The 15,054-nt window shown below is 35.8% G+C and overlaps 1 protein-coding gene across 6 annotated transcripts in view; it reads right to left on the bottom strand.

Annotated features, from left to right (window-relative positions):
• EXOC6 (exocyst complex component 6) overlaps positions 1-15,054 on the bottom strand; it is a 243,418-nt gene that overhangs the window by 30,101 nt on the left and 198,263 nt on the right. For all 6 annotated transcript variants that reach the window (XM_032312084.1, XM_032312081.1, XM_032312082.1 and 3 more), the window contains one exon: positions 9,979-10,052. In XM_032312084.1, the coding sequence (XP_032167975.1) occupies positions 9,979-10,052 (74 nt within the window). The remainder of the gene's footprint in view (positions 1-9,978; positions 10,053-15,054) is intronic.

Raw genomic sequence — 15,054 nt, 5'->3', positions numbered from 1 at the left:
CTAAGCAGCATTAATCCTCTGGTAATTATCATCCTTCATAAAATCCTCCAAATTTTTTTTAAAAGTTCAACAAATTATTGTTGAAAACTTACTACTTTCCATTTTTGAATCATTTACATTTTAATATGTAAATTTCATCTATCTACTGAAAGACTTCTCTATTTTTTACCACAGCCCTGTTTTAACCAGATAGTTCTAGGAATCTATAAATTAAAGTAATGCAACAGTGGTCCAGGTAATTTAGTGTTAAACTGTGTCCGGTAGAACACTGTTTTGCAAGACAGTAAGGGATTTTCATTTCTGAAAATTCTTCAGTATTCAAACAGGTTTGGGGGAGGAAGGGAATACACCTTTACTCTATGACTTCTCAAAGCCTTTAATGTGCTAATGAAGTTTTGAACTTAGAGGAGAGGGACAAAATATGTAGGATTTCCTCAATTTATTTGACTATCATCTACTTTCTTCATGACTCACTGTTCCAAACAATATTTATTTAAAGCTCCTTTATTTAATTCTGTTTTATATTTGGTCATTGCCAATCACTTAATTAAGTGTATATTGCCTTTGTCTAAATTCCTGCAATTATCCTGTCCAGAATATTTCTTTACCCATAAAAGAATAAACAGTTGGTTTTGGAGCAATAACAATATTTCTTAGAAATAACCTATATTACTCTTTGAGTATTCCTAATGATGGCTGAGATAAATCAAGAAATGTTTGTTATAGGGGTGCCTGGGTGGCTCAATGGGTTAAAGCCTCTGCCTTCAGCTCAGGTCACAATCTCAGGGTCCTGGGATCAAGCCCCGCATCGGGCTCTCTGCTCAGCAGGAAGCCTGCTTCTTCCCCTCCTCTCTCTCTACCTGCCTCTCTGACTACTTTTGATCTCTATCTGTCAAATAAATAAATAAAATCTTTAAAAAAAAAAAAAAAAGAAATGTTTGTTATATTTTCACTTGAGAAAGCACAGATGTGTCATGCATTTTTATAAAGACTCATCAAAAAATTGAAATAGAAAAATAAAATGTATTGCTTTAAAATGTATTGTTTATATAGAATGTGAATTTACATAGAATATCTCAATTCCTAAGAAAGGTGTTTCTGTACTCCAAAAAAATGCCTTTGAGTATAGCTAAAAAAATTTGTATTCACTTATTCAACACTTCTTAATTGTTCACTGTATACTAAGAATAGCAGAAAGCTATGGCAAATACCATAGTACAGGAGTGAACAAAAAGGGCATGATTCTTGTCCTCATGGGCTCATAATTCAGCTTTTTTCTTTTATATTGCCCATATTGTTATGAATACTTATTCTAGAATTGTTTTGTTTTTAAAAATACCTTTGATGTGGTTAAAACTAAACCTCAAACCTACAACTAATTTGCTAATGAGGAATGTTATGAACCATGAAATATAAGCATACAGCTAACTGGAAGGCAACAGAAACCACTTTACTTGTATATTAGAAGCACGTATCATTTATGTCTCACAGTACTGTATTTTACAATTACATTACTTTTAAATTAAAATGCAATTTCAAAAATTGGTGCTGGGTCAATTAGAAAACCATACGGAACAAAATGAATCTTGAACCTTCACTCCACACCATGCACAAAAACCAATTCCAGATGGACTCTAAACCTAAATATGAATGTTAAAAAAATAAAACTTTTAGAAGAAAACATAGAAAAATATCTTTATAATTTCAGGAACAGGCAAAGATTTCTTAAACAGGACATTAACAAGAACTAACCATAAAGGGATAAGGCGGATTTCATTAGAAGCATGAGCTTCTGTTCATCAAATGACACAACTAAGAGTAAACAGACAAGCCACAGAGCAGGAGAAGATATTTGCAATACATATATTTGACAGAAGATTCACATTCAGAACATACAAAGAACCTCTATAAATCAGTAAGAAGTAGGCAATAGAAAAAATGGTAAAAAACAACAACAACAACAACAACAAAACCCCACAAAAACCCTGCACAGTTTATTCACAAAAGAGGATATTCAAATGGACAATAACATATGAAATGGGATTCAATTTTTTTTAATTTTATTTATTTATTTGACAGACAGAGATCACAGTTAGGTAGAGAGGCAGGCATAGAGAGAGAGGGGGAAGCAGCCTCCCCACCGAGTAAAGAGCCGGATGCGAGGCTCTATCCCAGGACCCTGGGACCATGACCCGAGCTGAAGGCAAAGGCCTAACCCACTGAGCCACCCAGGCACCCCAGGGATTCAATTTGTAAGTCAAATAAAAAAGTGCAGATTAAAACCACAATATAAAACTATTGTATACCCACTGGAAGGGCTAAAAAGGAAGAGACAGATAATACCAAGAGATGACAAGGATGTAGAGCAACAAGAATTCTACATGGCTGGCTGAAGTATAAACTTGTACTCTGGTTGTGGAAAACTGCTTCATAGTATCTATTATAACTGATCATATGCATACCCCCTGATTTAGCAATTCCACTCCTAGGTAGACACCTAAATAGAAGTGTGTGCATATGTTCACCAAAAGACATGCAAACAAATGTTCGTGTTAGCACAATTTGTAACAGTAAAATTGGAGTAAACTCATATGTCTTATCAATAGAATGTATAAAATATGGTATATTTGTATAATGCAGACTATACAGCAAAGGGAATGAAGGAACCACAACTATGTGTAACAACATGAATAAATTTCACAAACATATTGAGCTAAAGAAGGTAGAACCTTCTTCATAAAAATTAATACGACATGGGGTGCCTGAATGGCTCAGTCATTAAGCATCTGCCTTGGGCACAAGTCATGATCCCAGCATCCTGGGATCGAGCCCCCCATCGGGCTCCCTGATCAGCAGGAACCCTGCTTCTGCCTCTCCCACTCCCCCTTCTTGTGTTCCCTCTCCCGCTGTTCCGCTCTGTCAAATAAATAAGTAAAATCTTTAAAAAAAAATTAATACCACATGATTTCATGTATACAAAGTTTAAAATCTGGCTGAATTTATCTGTGGTATTAGAGGTTGTGACAGTGGTTATCTTTTGAGAGGGAGAAGGGTAATGGCTGAAAGAACAGTAAGGGGTAGGATCTCTTTTGAGGTACTTACTGGTCAAGTTTTCTTTCTTGATTTGGGTATTACAGAGATGAATTCATGCTATGAAAACCAGCAACCGTACAGCTAAGAATTGCCTGAATGTATGTTATACTTCAACAAAGCACCTATTTGAAAAGTGCTATAAGATGCAAATATATTTTGCACAATTCAAATTCTCTACACATAGTTCAGAGGAATGATCATTCCTCTTTCCCCTAGTTTGTCCAAAATCAAATACTTGAAAACAAGATCTGGGGCACCTGGCTGGCTCAGTCAGTAGAACATGTGACTCTTGATCTCAAGGTCATGAGTTTAAGCCCCACATGGGCATAATGCCTACTTAAAAAAAAAAAAAAAGAAAGAAAGGAAGGAAGGAAGGAAAGGAAGAAAGGATGGAAGAAAGAAAGAAAGAAAGAATAAGATCTAATCCTAGATGAGGAAAGGAATATTATGAGGTCATTTTCATGGCACAGGATTGTAACAGGAAGAAAAAAAATAGTATATCTGACTCAAATCTAGGCTAATAGGAACCATATATTTCATTTTCCTCTAAGGCTTCAGACTATATATTTCCAGAGTTTCTTTCTTTCTTTCTTTCTTTCTTTTTTTTTTTTTTAAGATTTTATTTATTTATTTGACAGAGAGAGATCACAAGCAGGCAGAGGCAGGCAGAGAGAGTGGGGCAAGCAGTCTCCCTGCTGAGCAGAGAGCCCAATGTGGAGGCTCAATCCCAGGACCCTGAGCCACCCAGGCATCCCTATTCCCAGGTTTTTAAAAGGCTCTTCTCCTATGACAAGGTATCTGATCCATCACTAGAATTGGAATTCTGTGCTCTGTAATTGTGTCTAAATCACCATGTAATACTCAAGGCACAGTCTTAATAGCCCAAAAACAAAGTGTCTAACCTAAATATCACCCTTACACAAATGCAGTCTAAGAATTCCCAGCAAATTGTTGGTTTATTTGGAGGTTAACTAAAACTACCAGATCTTTTTCATATTGTAAGTCAGATTTCCTACATCTTGTATTTTTTTTAATTAAATTAAAAAATATTAAATACAGGGGGTACCTGCATGGCTCAGTTGGAAGAGCATGTAACTCCTGAGTCTGAGCCCCATGTTGGGTGTAGAAATTACTCACAAAAAAAGGTTAAAAAATTAAATATAATATTTAATATTTTCCTTGCTAAACCTAACTTTGTTGGCTTTCACTTATCACTAACAGCATGTTGATTCTATAGGCAATTCTCTTAGCTTTGTCATCTATACATAAAATTCACATTTCTTCTAGGTATTTATTATCCAAGTCATTATTTTCAAAGTATGCTGATTCCAGCCTATATAAGACAGACATCTAGAAGGTGATGCCAGAGTCTTGAAGCATTTCCCAAAGTATGTTTCACGTAATATATCCCAGAATGAGTGAGGGATCATCACATCTGTGATGAGTTTGGGAAATGCTAGATCACCAAAGAATTTCTCAGTCCTTGCAATTCTAATGCACATGGTTTAAGTCTCTAAGAGGGAATTAGAGTATAAAGTGTTTCCCAAACCTGTCTGACTTAGAAAAAACTTTAAAGAAATCTTTTCTCATCTTGAGAAATGACTGTTCCTGGAAAGACACTTTGAGAAATACTGCTCTGGGGTGATAATGATACAACAGCCAACTTCTGTGGGCAAATGGTTTTTTATTCTCTTTTTTAAAGTAGGCTCCTTGCCCAATGTGGGGATTGAACTCATGACTCTGATATCAAGACTTACATGCTCTACCAACTCAGCCAGCCAGGTGCCCCAAGAGACTGTTTCATTAGCCTCAAATCCATCTAACTGCATTATGATCCAATCTACCTAAACTTCTTCATATTGCCAAAAGATTATCAAGGTATTGTCAAATGTAGCAACAATACATCTTACCAGTCTAACTTATCACAAAGTGAAACAGAATGAGGTAAAGAGGCTTTAGTATTAGGATTAGTAAGCTATGGATGTTCAACCTACTGTGAGAATTATGTTCAGTAAGAAGCTATAAAGGTAAGATATATTTTTTAAGGTTTCCCATAAAATTGGCTTTATCTTAAAAATTTTGGTGATTAAAACTAATCTTCAGTTATACAAAAACTAAAATGTGGTTATATGGGACATCTCATTTTCTAGTGCTATTTAGTGAAATATTTCTGTGTATTAAGAATGAGTTATATGGGTGCCTGGGTGGCTCAGGTGGTTAAGCATCTGTCTTCAGCTCAGGTCATGATCCAGGGGTCCTGGGATTAAGCCCCATATCAGGCTCCCTGCTCAGTGGGGAGCCTGCTTCTCCCTCTCCCTCCTCCGACCTGTGTTCTAATAAATAAGCAAAATCTTAAAAAAAAAAAAAAAAAGAAAAGAAAAAGAAAAAAGAATGAGTTATAGGGGCACCAGGCTGGCATGTGACTCTTGATCTTGGGGTCATGAGATCAAGCCCCATGTTGGGTGTAAGCTTACTTTAAAAAAATGAGTTATAAAAAATTATCACTCAATTCTGTATACTGTATAAAGAGTATTAAAATAAAAATAGTTTGATATATTTATGGTTTTCATAACTTGTCAAAAGAATTTTACATATTCATCTGAAATCCATTTGAAAGATTACATTTAACAAAATAGTCTTTGTAAAAGAAAATAGACACATATAGGTATAACACGGTCCTTCTTTCAGGGAATTAATTTCAGAACTAGGGGTAAGAGGGTGATAGGGTATACTTATAAAAAAAGTTTACACATACAAATCATATTAAAACAGCACACTTAAAATTGAGACAGTATATTCATATGAGGCAGTACCAGCACCACTAGTCCTCTGCATTGTCTATGGGGTAGTAGACCTTACAATGTTGTTGAGATAACTGGCTTCCATTAGCAAGCATGTGATTGGCAGGATGATAAAGTCTTTTTCACTAACAGGTCAGCTATTTCCTTTTCTTTAAAAGAGGGCAATTCTGATGATCCATCTTTTAGCTACAGTCTCTCATTGAATCCCAATTCTCTTGCCTTCAGCTTTGATATGGTTCTAACTTTCCTCTTGTATCAGCTCATACTTGTCATCAACTCCTCTATTCAGAACAGCAAATATCAGGAGTTTGACCTCAGGGCAAAGTCCGGGTGGGCAGGTAAAATTTGACCACTGGACCTACTTCCTAATCTTTCATACCCAGCAATTCATGAAGCAGTATCAAATTCAAACTAAAAAACAGAAGCATGACCCCTTATAAGTACTATGAAAAGGGCTCTTTTGCCTTTCTAAGTATACTTGAAAAGAACTGTCAGCCACCCTATTAAGACAGAAATGGATCACAGACTAGAAAAAAAAGAGGGAAAAGTGCAGAAACCCAACTGAAATGTAAATAAAAGTGTTAGCACTCTCTTTATGTTTGGTGATACAGTACTTGATATAAAAATATTAAAATAATATTCTATGAAAGGTCTTTATGAAGTCAGGAACATTAAAACACTACTGAAACTTGAAAGGCATCTTTAAATAACACTGACATCTGATACAAAAAACTTCTATCACCACATATGAGACTTTAAAGACTAATTTTATTTTCAGTCAATTCCCATACTTGGCATTTCACCACTTAACTGTTTATAAACTAATTTGAGAAACAAATGTATGTGAAAATAATTATCTTTGTCAAGTTATTAAATCCAATCCTCTAAAATCATAAAAATCAAGTATATCTCAGTGGTCCAGCAGCTAAAAACAAGAATTAGTTGCATCTTCTTGTTTCAGAATGCCAAGTGTACAAAAATAGAGTCTGATTAAATTTTAACAATATTTAGGAAAAATTATTTTAAGCCTCTCTTTCAAACTAGAATAATTAATATATTAAAAATTAGCTCATTAAAATTTATCCATTAGTAACTTGTACTGAATACTAAATATCATACTTTAAAACTGTGTTTTTTATTAAATAGGTATTTCTACATAAATCTTTAAGAGTTTTACATGTGTCAGAATAGATTTCAGAATTCTAAATGTTTCTAACAGATTTTTTTGTATTCACTTAAAAGTTTCTTTAAAAAATTATGCCAATGAGGAAAAGCCAACCAAGACTTAATGCCTGTAAGAGCACCTACTGAAAAGTAAATTCAACCAAAAAGACTTGAGATATTTACTAATATTTGTTGGTGTGCCTTAATAACAGTTCCTAGTGAGGAAATGCTTTACATATGCTTGTAAAGAGGCATTTTTTGGTGTCAAATGATGATTGTCTTTGAAGGAAGAAAGTACTTGCGATCAGTTTTAATCTGCATTGAACCAACCATCTATTTAAACGAACAAATCAAAGAACAGAATCTTTACCCACAGTTTCAAATGTGGTCCTATTCACAATCCTACAATGTGATCACAAACTATTTAATACCATATAAATTCACACAATTTATATAAAACATAATAAATTTCAAGTTTTCTGTGAAGAGATTATTTATATATAATAGAATACGAATAAGAAAATGAACAGAATACAAAAAGAAAAGGAATAAGAAAAAATATGGGGGAGATGGAAAAAGGGTAGGGAGTTTTTTCAAAGACTAGTAAAATGATAAAAAAAGATTTAAAAATTATCCTAATATCCTATTATGTATAATAGGAGATACCCTCAAATTACATACACTTTGGTTTAGAGAACGTACTCATGCTCTTATAACAGGGAAACCTACCCCAGTCAGTGGCTATAACCCAACTGAGAAATGAACATACAACTAAGCTTATTTCCAGTCTGCTAAAGAACTCCATTTGCTGTATTAGATAATCTTTTTCAGGGCAGTAAGATTGCAACAGAGAGAAATCCTAAAGCAAATAGATCTACCTTCTATAGAAAGAATAGCTTTGGGTAAACTGGAATAAAAGTTCAGAGTCCACCTTCTAAATTTTTACTATCTTCTCCAACTTAGTAATGGTAATCATTCTCAGATCTAGGTCATCCGTAACATTGTTTCTGGTTTGGCATAATACATGAGCACTGATTTCAAACAGAAATAAATATTAATATATCTTATATGTTCAGTGCTTTACAAATAAAAAACTGGGAAGTAGGACTACTTTTTTGTTTCCTTCTAAACCTGACTTGAAGATATACCATTTATATCCACATGACTCACTGTCCTGTAAGTATTCCTGCAGAGTTCATGGAAGTTTTGTATCTTTAGAAGAGTTTTAAGCTCCCCAAGAACAAAACTCTCTTTTACATTACTTTTGTGTCTATTTCAACTATATCAGCCCTCTCTAAATAATCAGCACATAGTAGTTCATACATATTTATAGAACACTAGTTTGGAATTAAAGCAAAAACAGCTGTATTCTCAAACACTTTACTAAAATCAGAACTCCTTCATTACTCAAACTGGGCCTGCCACAAACATCACTGTGGTGGTCTATTTATTTACATCAATGGTGAAGCCCAATCTTAGTCATCTCTACCCCAAAGGGGATGGGACCATTAATAGACTGATATCACAATGGCTTTGCTGTTGCTGCTGTTGTTTTAAGCTTTTATTTTTAAGTAATCTCTACACACCCAACGTGGGGCTTGAACTCACAACCTGGAAATCAAGAGTCAAATGTTCCACAGAATGAATCAGCCAGGTACTCCTACATTGGCTTTGTTCTAATTCCATTTCCATTTGGTTCTTCTTGCCAAGGGCAGCAGCCACCTTGTTGTCAAGTCTAAACCCCTGAGCCCTCTACCTTGGATCTTCCCCTCCTCCATACCCTTGTGCCTCCCAGCTCTATTAAGCTCCTTAATCCTAGAATTAAGAGAGAAAAAGGAGGAGGATGAAAGAGGCAGAATACGAATAAGAAAAAAACATGGGGGAGATGGAAAAAGGGTAGGAAGTTTTTCAAAGACTAGTAAAATGATAAAAAGATTTAAAAATTATCCTATTTGTTACTCTACTTAGAGTTACATGACCAGAAAAGAATTATGTAAATTTATAATTACCTTTCTAAAAGTAGTTTTGGGGGCACTTGGGTGGCTCAGTCGGTTTAGCATCTGCCTTTGGCTCAGGTCATGATCCCAGGATCCTGAGATGGAGCCCTGCATCAAGCTCCCTAAGCTCATCGGAGAGCATGCTTCTCCCTCTCCCACTCCCCCTGCTTCTGTTCCCTCTCTCACGGTCTCTCTCTGTCAAATAAATAAATAAAATCTTTAAAAAATAATTATTATTTTTTAAAAAGTAATTTTGTCCTTTTTTGTGGAGGCATTCAGAAAATTTTTAAAGATTTTATGTATCTATTTTACATAGAGAGAGAGAGTACACAAGCACACAAGCAGGGAGAATGGCAGACAGAGGGAGAGGGAGAAGCAAGATCCCTTCTGAGCAAGGAGCCCAATGTGGGACTCAATCCCAGGACCCTGGGATCATGACCTGATCTGAAGGCAGACCTCCACCCAACTGAGCCACCAAAGAGCCCCCAGAAAATTTACTGAAAAAAAGCATTCTTTACCACAGTTTTAAGCAAGAGGCTACTTTCTAGGTTGTAATAATTTACATTTAACTTGGGTCCTGACACTATTTATACCACCAATTTTCATAATAGGACCATGAAATCATTTAGAAATAACTCAAACTTCAAGTGTCATTAAACCAAAGTATGAAGTTATTTAGGCATGAGCTTAGCAGGTAATGAATAAGTTAAATATTCACCAATAAAATTGTTCCATGAGGTTGAAACACCAAATAGATATACCAGTTCAGAGAGAAGGGTCAAACATATAGTTATAAAAGAAGCACTTCCACAAAGAAAGATTGTTTCAAGGCGAACAAGCATTCCCATAACATTAAAAAAAAAAAAAAAAAAAAGGCAACGGTAGAAAGCAAAAAAAATGAGATCTACATTATTATATCTTACTTGTCTGAGGTCAATGAATGCTAGCTGCAGGGTATCCCCTTGGAATCCTGGCACAGGCTCAGAGCTGGCAAACACTATTTAAAAAAAAAAAAAAAAACACCACAAGAATAAAAACAAGATTGCAAAATATACAAGGATTTAACCACTAAATTAATTTCTACCCATTACAAATGTATTGTAATATTTACATGTAACCATTTCAAATGAAGACTATTTATGACCTTCAATTTTCACTACTGAGAATGTTCTCCACACCCATTACCACAAGTATTTTAATAATTTTAAACTCCTAATCTACCATTTAATCACTGTAATCCTTAATTACAATAAATTTAGAATGGTTATCCCACATAAAGTTCAAGAGTAGTAATATACTTCAATCAAGAAAAGTTTTCTGACTCTATTTAGCCTTAGGTGAATGATTATAGAAGCATTTTGAAACTGTACCAATTCCATGGCTGTCAACATATTTCAAAACTTCTCCTTTGTTACAGAACATGCTTATAAAAATCCTACCTCTAGCTAAAAGCAATAATGGCCAGACACATAAAAAGTCAGTTTTACATGCAGACAACGGGTAAAGTGTTCTAAGTAGCAATGTGAGGATGGTGCAGGAATGTCTGTTCATGTCTTCTAGTAATTTTTTTTCCCCATAAAGGGAATCTCACCTCTTTAAAAACTAAAGAAATATTTAAGACAAGGTTGAAAAATATTTCAAAAGATTTTTTTCTTTTCTTTACTTTTTTTAAAGATTATTTATTTTAGAGAGAGGGGAAGGGGCAGAGGAAGAGGGAGAGAGAAACTCTAAGCAGACTCCATGCTAAGCACAATGCTGGACTCAGAGATGGATCTCACAACCGGGAGCTCACAACCTGAGTGGAAAGGAAGAGTCAGAGGCTTAACCAACTGTGCCACACCAGGTGCCCCTCGAAAGACTTTTTCCTATGATTTTCTTGTACTTAAAAATTTATAATACTAGTAACATAGCTTGTTTAGTTAAGTTGAGGGATGATTCCAATAGGAATTATTTTGAAGACAAAAGACTTTTGAGTCGTAAAAAGGACCTATCATTCTATACGAGAACACCTCTTCTCGTATAGAGCATTCTATGTTTTCCCTCAAAACATTACAGATTTTCCATTTATAAATTTATCTAAGCCAGTATTTTAAAAGCCATTTAAATTTGCACCCTATATATACAGCTCTCAGAATAACAAAAATAACTCTTAGTTTCGTGCATTATGTGTGAAATATTGACTAGAAAGGCTCAGAATAATATATTTAATTTTAAATATATGAAAGTCTAGCATAGCTTAATTTAGCTGGCATTTTTAGGAAATGAAGATGTCAAAAGTTTTTGTTATTGTTTTAAAGTTTTATTTATTTATTTGACAGAGAGATCACAAGTAGGCACAGAGAGAGAGAGAGGAGGAAGCAGGCTCCCTGATGAGCAGAGAGCCTGATGCGGGACTCCATCCCCAGGACCCTGAGATCAATCATGACCTGAGCTGAAGGCAGAGGCTTAACCCACTGAGCCACCTAGGCACCCAAAGTTTTTCTTGTTTTAATATAATGTTAATTTTTTAAACTTAAGCATTTTTTATGGAATTTTAAACTGTGACATAATACTTCCTTTTTAAAAAACTTTTTTTTGAGTATTCTAAATATTATTTAAATGTTTCTTAATTCTCTGGATTACTGTTAAGAATGCTTTTAATTCCATACAATAAATTCTGAGGACTGCCACGTTATTAACATCCCCCTTTAAATAGAATTCTATGCTGGGGCGCCTGGGTGGCTCAGTGGATTAAGCCACTGCCTTCAGCTCAGGTCATGATCTCAGGGTCCTGGGATCGAGTCCCGCATCGGGCTCTCTGCTCAGCAGGGAGCCTGCTTCCCTTCCCCTCTCTCTGCCTGCCTCTCTGCCTACTTGTGATCTCTGTCTGTCAAACAAATAATAAATAAAATCTTTAAAAAAAAAAAAAAGAATGCTATGCTGTTTGAGTTCTTATGTCTAGCTCTTATAATTTTTCTACTTTCTCTCTTGCAGTTTTAACATAAATTCTTACTCTCTGCTCTCATTCATCTTATTAATATGCTGCCTTTAATAGTTTTTTTTAATAGTCTTTTTAAAAATTATTTACTTATTTATTTGACAGAGAGAGACACAGTGAGAGAGGGAATACAAGCCAGGGGAGAAGCAGGCTTCCTGCTGAGCAGGGAACCCAATGAGGGGCTCAATCCCAGGACCCAACATCATGCTGCGAGCGGAAGGTAGACTCTTAACAACTGGGCCACCCAGGTGCCCCTGCCTTTAATAGTCCTGAGCTGGTCAGTCAGCTAATTGACTATTAGAATTGTGTCTAAAATAAGAGCAAATACAGCCTGAGCAAGGGACTCTCCCACAAATAAGGTGAATGGATTCTATATATGCTTTTGAGTATATGTGCTTTTCAAGTGGAATAACCTTTCTATTAGTCAGAGGTATACCATTTTTTCCCCTTTACTTCTTCATTCTCTGCTATGTACTACGTACATAGTTATGGTCATGAGATACATGACCACATGCACTTTTCTCAGGCCCTCTTTTCCAGAAAACTAAGTTTATTGAGCAAATCTAGCCTGCTTTTCATTAGTTAGTATAATTCACTCACATCATTATCTTTTCATACAATGAAAAGTGGCATGCTTTCATACTGTGGTGACCCCATCATGTCCCATGGTTAGGGTTAGAGTGACCCCCTAACGATGTCCCAAATAACTGAGTTGTCTTTCTCTAGTACCAACAGGTCTTAATTAAAAAATAATAAGCAAAACTACAATTACCTATTAAAAGTAAAGGTATTTTTGAATTTAAAAAGTAGTTTTCTTAACATTACCTAGCATGCTGGCTTTCTTGGCCCCAGTCTCAGGCTACTGTTCCCAAGCAACAGTTAACTATGAATCCCTAGTGGTCTCTAATCAAGACTGTAAATGTTGGCTCAGCTTCTACCACCTCAACATATACATATACATACACAGAAAATAAATACTTCCAGGGTGCCTGGGTGGCTCAGTGGGTTGGGCCTCTGCCTTCAGCCCAGGTCACGATCTCAGGGTCCTGGGACTGAGCCCCGCATCGGGCTCTCTGCTCAGTGGGGAGCCTGCTTCCCTCTCTCTCTCTGCCTGCCTCTCTGCCTACTTGTGATCTCTCTCTGTGTGTCAAATAAATAAATACATAAATAAAATCTTTAAAAAAAGAGAAAAGAAATACTTCCTCTAACACAGGGAGACTTACTTTATATATCAGGCATAAAAAATAAGTTCAATTTTGATTACATTTAGAATCATTATCTACTTTATCTCCCAGAATTTTTCTGCACTGAAAATAATCTGTCGTTTTCTTTTCTCATAGCTCCTGTTTAAGGCACTATAGTTTTAAGCTCCATTAATTGGCATTAAGCCAGAGTTTAGTGTCGAAATTATAATAGTCCCACAAATTTATATACCACTTTATAGTTTACAAAGCAGTTTCTCACACACCACCTACTTTGATTATCACAATAATTTATTTTAGTAACAGGACATGCAGACAACGGAGCATAAAATCTTAGCAGCTGAAAGAGACACTCCCTTTGAAAAACCTCCACCAGGGGTGCCTGGGTGGCTCAGTGGGTTAAGCCGCTGCCTTTGGCTCAGGTCATGGTCTCAGGGTCCTGAGATCGAGTCCTGCATTGGGCTCTCTGCTCAGCAGGGAGCCTGCTTCCCTCTCTCTCTGCCTGCCTCTCCATCTACTTGTGATTCTTCTCTGTCAAATAAATAAATAAAATCTTTTAAAAAAACCCAAAAAAACACAAAAAACCTCCACCAGACACCCTGAAGGCTTGGCGTGAAAATCCCTTAGTCCTTCATTTTACAAATTAGGAAAAGTAAAAGTAAAATGACTTGCCCAGGATCACATAGCTAATTCAGGTCTCCTAGCATTCAATCCATTGATCCAGAATCTGCATTAGTATTTACCTTTCACCTTTTATCCTATCTCTCACAAGAAACTAATGAATATGGAAGTGCAACTCTCTATTTCATAGCACTTGGGGCTTTTTCTGTCTTTAAACCTAAAATTCAGCCAATCCTGTTGTTTCTATCTTCTGAAATATCTTCAGCCTGAATCTGTCTCTACCTTGGTTCAAGCTATTCTCATTTCTTGTTTGGATGCTAACACACACTCCTATCTGGTCTCCCTGCTACCTTTCCATCCACTACTCCTAGGGTGATTTATCTAAGGTATCACTGTAATTTGTGGCACATCATAGTTCAACGTCTTTCATTGGTTCCCCATCATCTTCATAATAAAGCAAGACAAATAAGGTCTCTCTGTCTATCTCTCTAGTCTCATCTCTTACCCCTTCCCTAGAGGCACCTTAAACTCTTTCCACGCCAAACTACCTGCACTTCCTTGAATACACCACAGTCTCTTTGCACAGTATCTGTGATCCTTCTGCCTGGGGCAGCCTTTCTCAGCTTCTTTTCTATCAGATAACTCTTACTCATCCTTCCATTCAATCATCACCTTCAGAGGAAGATTTCCATTATCTTGCATGCTGGGTTAGTCTTCCTCTGTGTTCTCACTACAATTTCCTGTGCACAGGCTAACTACATCACCCATTTTGCTATCTTATAATTGTTTACCTGTCTGGGTCTTCCCACCTGACCATGAACTCCCTGAGGGTAGAGAATATATTTCCATTTCTACATCCCTATAACCTAGCACAATGCCTGACATATAATGAGTAGTCAACAAAAGCTTCTTAAACGAATGAAGGAAATAAACAAATGAACAGATAAATTCTAAAGGAATGCTATCAAGTCCTGGTAATTGATATATAACTTGCTGATTAGATCATGAATGGAGCTGTCCAAAAGAACTTAATGTAATAATGGAAATGTTCTCTATCTGCACTGAATTTTTAAGTTAAATTTAATAGCCACATGTGGCTAATGCACTGTAAAGCTGTAACATTCTGTGTATATATATTGCATTTATTTCAAAATAGTTGAGGATGGCTGAGAATATCCCTAATGTTTTTATCAATTAAA

This window comes from Mustela erminea, chromosome 14 (assembly GCF_009829155.1).
Source record: "Mustela erminea isolate mMusErm1 chromosome 14, mMusErm1.Pri, whole genome shotgun sequence".
Classification (NCBI taxonomy): Eukaryota; Metazoa; Chordata; class Mammalia; order Carnivora; family Mustelidae; genus Mustela; species Mustela erminea.
Note: the sequence above shows the minus strand (reverse complement) of the source record. Positions and strands in the feature narration are given on the sequence as shown.